This window comes from Opisthorchis viverrini (assembly GCF_000715545.1).
Source record: "Opisthorchis viverrini unplaced genomic scaffold opera_v5_234, whole genome shotgun sequence".
Taxonomy (NCBI): Eukaryota; Metazoa; Platyhelminthes; class Trematoda; order Opisthorchiida; family Opisthorchiidae; genus Opisthorchis; species Opisthorchis viverrini.
In genome coordinates this window covers 758,977-768,222 of record NW_008751892.1, presented here as the reverse complement: position 1 = coordinate 768,222, position 9,246 = coordinate 758,977, and the positions used below count along the sequence as shown (strand labels likewise).

Below are 9,246 nucleotides of genomic sequence, written 5' to 3'. Positions count from 1 at the left end.
ATGTTTATTCCCAACTTGTGGCTGGCATACTATCTGGCATGATCATGCATTTACAATCAGAATGTGGCATGACTGGATGATTTGCGGGTAGCGGGGATTCCGCGAAAACAGGACGATATCATAAATAGTGGGAGGTATTCAATGAAATAGTAATGTTTCTTTCGCAACTTGTAGGGAACAATGGGCATGAGGTCCGACTAACTCAAAGACTCAGTCGGCTGACATGAACTAAAACTGAAAATCATTGCTGGCCATGAGTGACCTTGGACGGTTGGGTGAATGGCCGGAGTCACAACGAACAAAAGTGAAGGTGGAGATGGGATAAATTGAATTGGGAGAACAGGGCAAGTTTAGTCTCGAAAATATGGTGCAATCTGAGAACAAGCAGACTCGCTGGTTGCACTGTTGTAGGAAAGTCGGGTGCAGGGGTTAGGTTGGATGGGGAAACAGGTAGTTGAATTCGAACGAGTAGTCCATTAGGTTGGAATGAATGTTATAGAGGTAGTTGGGGTCGGCTGGGGAATTTGTCGTATTTGCAGTCAATGGAACGTGTAGGCAAGAGAGCTCGGTTGGGAGGAGGAATGGAACAGTTGCGGGTGTGCTATCAAATTGAGTATGGCAGTGCGGTGCCATCATTTGCCTGACATGCTGCAGTTTTTAGACAGCCCGTGACGGACGTCACATTTGAGGTGATTCGGCTGGGGTATGCAGTTAACTGAGCAGCGGCATTCATTTTAGCCTGGTCGAGGAAACAAGTTGGAACGAAGCCGATATGGGATTGTAAGTTTTCTTGGTCCGCTTGGTGATCCCGGAGTTGTAGATCATAGACCAGGTGCAGTGGATATCAGCTAACTAGGTCTTCCAAAACGGGCACTTCTGAAGTTCAAAGCTTGGGGAGATGAGGGGATGGAAGGAGATTCGCAAAACATTGTTTTCAACCCGCTGTTGTGAGCACATTTTTACAAGTAACTAACAGGACAACTTGCACTGCAATTGGTGGCGTCTAAGAACCAGTACAGAGATAAACATGGTCCTTGGATTATACTAAATATTATTGTAATTTATTTTGCGAGACCGCAAGGCCTTTGCGGATCCTGAGGTCCCCCAGTAAGTTCCCGCGGTTTCTCCTAGCCAACCTTCTGGGAACTTCGCGCATATCATTTGGAAACCAATCGTCATCCACCTACAGATTGCTTTTTGAACATTTCGTGGCGTCCATCCAGAATGTCAGCCAACACAAGGATCGAGAAGGGCGGACAAACTCCGATCATCAGCCATCAGTCTGGATGGTTCACGCTTCTAGGGGAACAGTCAAATGGTTTGGTGTATTAGGCTCATCCTCGTCAATATGCTTTACCAGAATACGGCAGTTTTTTGCTGAAATGCAGTGAAACTGTGCTGTGAAGTCCTCAGCGCAAAGCTTCAATGTCGCGTCCTACATATGTACCTATTAGTAGCCTTCTAGAATAGAGTTTTTGAGCCTGAGGTATTGTGAGCTCCAGTCTGTCCCACTTTTCCCACTTCTTCGCACCGATCACCTAACACGGGCTTTTCTCTTCGTTATGTATATATTTATACGACCGAAAGTTTTTCGTTACAGATACACGTGGAAACTTATCCCTCCAGGTGGTCCGCAACAGAAATCTATACATACATCGTGCCGATCCTGGCCTAATTTGACCACGCTCATTCGATCAACACTTCCAAAAACGATGTTTACGTCATCCTCTCTCAAATGCACCTTTACTCCCCCAGTAACCTCGAGCACAACTAATCACTAGACCAAATTGATCTAGTCCCGGTCACATCCATATTAATACCAACAGGTATTATGTATGATAGTTATGCATATCGATCATGCCACAGAACTGATTATCACGGTTACGGACACCGGTCAGTATTAATCACCTGGTCACGAAGGCAAACACTGATACTAGGTTGCCCATCAGCTTCGGCACCTCATGTCCGTAGTTCAGCGCGAATACTGTTCTGGATCAAGTCTGCACTCCTTCGACTTCCGACTTGAGGACGTGCTTAGGGGACATATGGACAACCAAAGTTCGCTCTAGTTATTCTGAACTCAGGCCTCGTGATTATTGTTGAATTTTGTGGGCTGTTGTGTATAAGCTGTGTTTGACTCCTTACAATTTGCTCAAAACCTTTCGCCATTCAAATCGCATTAGGTCTAGTGACGCTCGCTCTTTTGCTGAGCATCCGTTCAGAGGTGAAAGTGACAGAGATGCCATATACTGTATTTTAGGATAGTAATAACCATTAACGGTGAGTACTCTGTGGTTGAAAGCAAGCCTGAACTGTCCCTCCTAAAGACGTTCTGGATTACCGCAGCCCCGAAGTCAAAAGTTGAGCTTGTTTGAAATCCCTAAATTTTCAAGGTCACTGGTGCAAGATAAACGAGGCAAATCAATGGCGGACGAATGTGAAGAACAGTGAATTATTGATAATGGGCGAACGAAAAAGCGCGCCGAATAGTAAGTCATAAGGCCTTTCAAGTGTCAAAGTCCTTTTCTAATGCAGAATGTATCCGTAGCGAATATTCCCAATTATGGACTAAATTAACATTTAAAATGTTAATTGTCTCTCATTTTCCTCGCTTCATAGCGTCTATTTTATTTATTAAGTACTTAATTGACATGAAGGTTGAACATTTTGCACCATGCGAGGTGTATCGGTGTATTATACGCATGGAATTGGCGATAACTGAGTAGAAATCACGTGATTTTCCCTCCATAGTTACCCTTGTCGAAAGTCGTATAAGTTCCACTGGGATAGCCATTTGAAGGGCTTGAAGATTGCATACACAGAAACGGACAGATATCTGGGTGTGCTGATGCACGACCAATAGGATATGGTGTCATACATGGGTTGTGGGCTGATGCTATTACCACAACCTCGTAGACTGTGTAAGTCACCGGGAATCATATTTTAAAAAACATTACACCTTACAACGAGGGGGAGGGCGACTGGAACAGACACTTAAAAACGCTGTTGCAGTGCATATAAACCAAATGAAGGTTCTATTTATCACATGGCTTGTGGTAATAGTGATAGATTGGGTTGTGTGTCAAGGTTTCGAAGGGTTGCAAGAAGATGTGCCAGAAAATTCCTTCACAGGACCTTATGTGTGGGAAAATTGGAGCATGAATATCAGAGATCTATGAGTCTTATAAACGCCGTTCCCTAACTTGACGCAAAAGTGTGACCTGGAATTTGTTAGCGGTTTAGGTGACCATTCACCTCTAAGCAGCTCTTCCACGACACGAGGGTTGTATTGTATTTTTCAATTGGGTATCCTCACTTCGCTATTCAGCTGTTAAGACGTTCTTTTATTAAACAAGGTCAAAAATCAAGAGCCTCTTCTGATCCGTAAAAAGTGAACCTTTCCAATTACTCTCACCACTTAGCAACGGGTGGGAGTGGCAACTATTTTGGGTTAGGAAGACAAAACCCCGGAACGCTTTTTATATACCACTTCATCACAGGTATGAAAGTAAAGATAATTCTAGTGTGAGATTCTTATCTGGTTCCTTCCTTCTTGGAATCGATCAGGGTTGAATTTTGCGGCTAATATGAGATGGGCTCGAACTAAGTGTCTTTTGTGGAACTTCAAGCGCTTACTCGTGATAGTCACGGGTGAAAAATGCGATTAATTTTTTTGCACTCTTCACGCATATAGGGATTAGAGCCTTAAAGCTTTCAACTTTTATGTCATAATCAACTTAAGACATTAGCTTTTATGTGACCAAAAGAGGTTAGGTATAAAAAGATGTAGGTTGCCATTGGTTTAGCGGATTGGCTTACGTGGTTGTACAACAGACAGCAGAATGCTTAGTCCTTTAAATCGACAAACGTTGTGGTGCAAATGGAGGCTGCAATGTCACTTATTGGGATTTTATATATTAAAATAAGAAGGGAGACATTTCATAACGTTGTAAACATTCCAGTTTTCTTTAATGTTATGCTCTTGGGAGGGCATTAAATTAGTGACAGAAAAGCTGCTCTTATCAACTAAAAGAGTGCGCCACAAAGGGTTATCGTGTTGCAAAAATAGAATTGTAGAAGAGTGTTCTTTTTTGGCATCATTAGGTTAGATGAGAACATCTGTTTATCTAAGGTGCACAACATAATACGTGTACAATTGTGCATTTCTTTTTCGATAATGTCGTCGGTTGGGCATGTGGATGTCGCGAAACGTGTCCAACGAAGCATGGCTTGTGGTAATAGTGATAGATTGGGTTGTGTGTCAAGGTTTCGAAGGGTTGCAAGAAGATGTGCCAGAAAATTCCTTCACAGGACCTTATGTGTGGGAAAATTGGAGCATGAATATCAGAGATCTATGAGTCTTATAAACGCCGTTCCCTAACTTGACGCAAAAGTGTGACCTGGAATTTGTTAGCGGTTTAGGTGACCATTCACCTCTAAGCAGCTCTTCCACGACACGAGGGTTGTATTGTATTTTTCAATTGGGTATCCTCACTTCGCTATTCAGCTGTTAAGACGTTCTTTTATTAAACAAGGTCAAAAATCAAGAGCCTCTTCTGATCCGTAAAAAGTGAACCTTTCCAATTACTCTCACCACTTAGCAACGGGTGGGAGTGGCAACTATTTTGGGTTAGGAAGACAAAACCCCGGAACGCTTTTTATATACCACTTCATCACAGGTATGAAAGTAAAGATAATTCTAGTGTGAGATTCTTATCTGGTTCCTTCCTTCTTGGAATCGATCAGGGTTGAATTTTGCGGCTAATATGAGATGGGCTCGAACTAAGTGTCTTTTGTGGAACTTCAAGCGCTTACTCGTGATAGTCACGGGTGAAAAATGCGATTAATTTTTTTGCACTCTTCACGCATATAGGGATTAGAGCCTTAAAGCTTTCAACTTTTATGTCATAATCAACTTAAGACATTAGCTTTTATGTGACCAAAAGAGGTTAGGTATAAAAAGATGTAGGTTGCCATTGGTTTAGCGGATTGGCTTACGTGGTTGTACAACAGACAGCAGAATGCTTAGTCCTTTAAATCGACAAACGTTGTGGTGCAAATGGAGGCTGCAATGTCACTTATTGGGATTTTATATATTAAAATAAGAAGGGAGACATTTCATAACGTTGTAAACATTCCAGTTTTCTTTAATGTTATGCTCTTGGGAGGGCATTAAATTAGTGACAGAAAAGCTGCTCTTATCAACTAAAAGAGTGCGCCACAAAGGGTTATCGTGTTGCAAAAATAGAATTGTAGAAGAGTGTTCTTTTTTGGCATCATTAGGTTAGATGAGAACATCTGTTTATCTAAGGTGCACAACATAATACGTGTACAATTGTGCATTTCTTTTTCGATAATGTCGTCGGTTGGGCATGTGGATGTCGCGAAACGTGTCCAACGAAGCCTTGTTAAGGTTTATCATAGTTGTACAGTAAGGCTGTTGTGGTGCTAATGCAGTCTTTGAGGCAGAGTAACAGTTTAGGCAACCGTTAAGCCAATGAACGTTACAGTTAACAAAAGAATGCGACTCAACGTATTGATTCTGACTGTAACGATTTAGTAAATAGGGAAAAAGGGAAATTAAGAAATGACAACAAAGCTTTAAGTACAACGGTCTGTTCGGTTTGCTGACGTCAAATTGCCGCTTTTTTAATAAGGCAACGGGTAATGGTTACTCGGTAGAGGCATAGTTTTTTCCAAGACTACCATTAGCTATGTGACTCAAGCATATATTCCAGCGTCACTAATCACTCGATTTTCTCGTCTTGTGCCGTCAATTCTGGCAGGCAGTAGTTTCCAACGCAACTCAGCCTACTTGTAATGGCTTGTGTACTTCATTGCCAGGTATAAGCCTGACCACCACTGTACCGTCTCCATTCGACACAAGACTGAAAAATGTGCGCCCTACGAGATGACCAATCCGTGGCACAGTACATGGCTTACACAACGTAGCTTGTTTGGTTCGATTAGCCTATCTAGTGATAGGGGGTGAAGATCTTTGAAAATCCCCTGGAGCTTTAACCGGACACGCGCAACGCTTCGAAGTTATCAATTTTTAGAGGTGAAAAGCCTTCAAAAGTCTCCTGCATCTGCGATCATCTCCGATCTGTGAAGTTGGATAGGTTTGACAACGGCATTATGCACCCTGATTTCGACGTGCAAGCGGATGTCAAGTCGTTGTCACAAAGATGCAAAGCCATCAGACGTCGCTCTCACCATCGGAATTCTAGAAGTTATTTAACTCTTCACCACGCAGCATTAGCCCATACAACTGACCAAATACATAAGCGCATCTGCCACATCAACCAGTTTACATGAAGACAAATATTTGGTCTGTCCTTACCCAGTCTTATAGCTACAGGTTAACAGATGAGTGACAAGAATGTTTAGTTTGACCGACTTCGTCAAGAATAAAATCATCTAGGTGGCTGGTTTGGCGTTGACAACCAACGTGTGGATCACGGTTGGCGACTTCCTTACTTATGCACTAAACATAGTTTGTTTGCAGCCAGTAAATACTTTTAAAGCAAGTTCTCAGAGGGTGACTTAGAGAGAACAAACCATGCAAAAATAGGGACACATTTATTTAATGTAGAAGCAGCCACCAAATTTGGGTTTGACACAAAATAGAATGTTTTTAGACTAAATTACTCGACTTTGATTATGACATTCTTCATCTACATGTATTCATTTGCTCTTATTCCGAAACATGCCGATTAACACACAAGCGTTTTACCAGAAAAGAGTTTCTATGGCTCAATACTATAATGTCGTCTTGAGAGTTTCCAAAGCGCAAAGGCAGATTGAAAGGAAAGGTGAAAATAACCATGTTTTCCACTTTCAACCCGTTTGCCAGAGGTACTTGATGCACCTCAATGAGCGTTTGATCTCACTGCTACAAACACCCCCAATTCAAACCACAAAATATTACCAAAAATGAACGACTATATGGTTGTTCATGGGGCTATCGAGAGCCAAATAATGAAGAACTGAAAATTGAGGGTGTTAAGGTGACTGGGTAAAAATATTAGCCAGTTTACAACAGCAAGAGTACTTCCTGTATTTATTGGTCTCTAGCTGTTTTTGAGGAACAAATTATTTTTTCCAGCGACTATTCTAAAAAACGTTCAGGTAATAAGAAAAACATCATTACTTCAACAGCAGCTGCTACTACCAATCACTGCTGAGATGTTTTTCATTTTGATATCATGGCTTATCTAAAAAAGTTTGGCTTTCTTCTATTTTTCTACTACAAACACTTGAAATTTCTTCAACCCAGTCTTAACTAAAACTGCAGTGTTTTTGGGGAGGTAGGTGGTCGTAGACTTGGTCAAAATATGAGCCAAACTAGGGAATCACCAGAAGACAGCGTTGAGTGCAGGCAAGCGGGATAGAATGCCCATGCGTACAGAACTACACGTAAATTAGGCGTATGTATACGATTAATTATGTCTTATGCAGTCATTATAATCAAAGACGGTAATTTCATTATCGAGACTGCTGCTTTACTGCGTACATGCGTAAGGTTTGTCTAATCATGTTTTATGCCCGAAAAGGCAACACTCGAAGCCGCACGACAACATAGCCCTTACTGTGGCCCAGTACATGCGAGCCAGTGGTATTTCCTTTAGATACGTGATTCCGAACATTGAGAATGTGAAATGACTGCATCAGACACAGTTCCGTCGAAGCTAATACAACTACCTGGGTACGTAAAATTCTCCACAAGTTCCTGTGCTTCTCCTTGAATTGTGATTGGTATGTTAAGAGATTGCACGTTCTGAAGCATGACTCTGCACTTTGAAGGTACTATGCACATACTGAAATAGGATATCACGGGGGCCATTCTATTCAACTGGGCCTGTGCTTCGCCTTGGTCTCCAAAGAGGAGTGCAATGTCGTCTATATTCTCCGGATCGGCAAAGTTCCCATCAACGACAATTTGAAAAGTGGAGTTTCGAAGAACTTTCAGTGTCTGACTTATCATTTCACCAATGAAAAAGCTGGCCAAGAAGTAGGGAGTGGATATCCTTGTCGGGTACCACTGTTCTTCGAAGGCTTTTGGGGAGATCATTATACACTCTCATACACAGAGGCATGTGAATATAAGGATCGGATTATTTACACAAACTTCCATGGTATGCCCTGTTGAGCAAGTGTGTTAACAACACTGACCAATCGACATAATCGAACGCACCATTGAAGTCAGTGAATACTAATGTTGTGAGTCACCTGACGGAGTGTGGAGATGTGGTCAACGCAGCCTCCTCCAGGTCGTGCTCCCGCTTGATTCCAACGTGCCAAGGTTCCACGAGCCGCTGTAAGAATACGAATCAATGGTGCCAAAAGCGTTAACCCAATAGAAATCGAACTGACACCCCTGTGGTTACTATATTCCATGCGACTAACCTTTTTGAAAATGGGCACTACTATCGGTTCACCCTAGTTGTCTGGGACGGACTCTTTCTCCAATATAGACGCAAATAGGCTAGACAGACAATGAATTAAAAACCCGCCGCAATCCCTGAAGAGAGCAGGTGACAGGTCGTCGGGACCAGCAGCAGGATGACGCTTGAGTGGGAAAAAATACTTGGACACCTCTGAGACTGGAGGTAGCTTCATACTCACGGTCCACCCTTCTGATGAAAGACGGAATTCTGGATTAGAAGTAGCAGGTAGCCAGCCGAATTATTGTTTGAAGTACTGTGTCCAGGGACTAAGATACCTCGCTTTGCTGCATATTATGAGGCCATTTTGACTCCTGATCATTTAGCTGACAGGAGGTTTCCGAGGACTAGCGGAACAAATTCATTTGAACAGACTGCGTTTAGTTCTAGCACTTTTCGCACCTTCCATTTCTTTGGCCTTTCGAATCCAACAAACTTTTGGTCTGTAATGACATTCAATTTCATATGGCGCAGGCAAGCTTTTGGTTGCGACCAGGAGGAGTCTTTAGAGGGTTCTACAGCAAAGACATGGTCTTATCAAATTTTTGCTGTTCGGATGATGTTGGATGTGTTGTGCCGCAAACAAGCTTTCCGATTTCGAGTTTTGGTTCAGATATTCTTCCCCGGTGACCGTTTATATCCGACATCGTACCCTCTGTCAGGGGATCGAGGAGCTAGTTATGGTGGACCCGCTAGCTCCTCAATGGCTAAGCGAGGTGTGCGTGATTTACCTAAAAAGCGCATTGAGAGGCACCAGCGCACAAGTGCGTTGTTGAATTCCAAGCTGGTGTTCCAGAAG

General features: G+C 42.5%; 1 protein-coding gene across 1 annotated transcript in view; it reads left to right on the top strand.

Moving 5' to 3' along the window:
* Window positions 1–2,430: 2,430 nt before the first annotated feature.
* The window catches only part of T265_08776 (hypothetical protein), a gene marked incomplete at both ends in the record, with an annotated part of 153,407 nt that continues 146,591 nt past the window's right edge, over window positions 2,431–9,246 (top strand). The window contains one exon of the mRNA XM_009174668.1: window positions 2,431–2,489. Within this exon, the coding sequence (XP_009172932.1) occupies window positions 2,462–2,489 (28 nt within the window). The remainder of the gene's footprint in view (window positions 2,490–9,246) is intronic.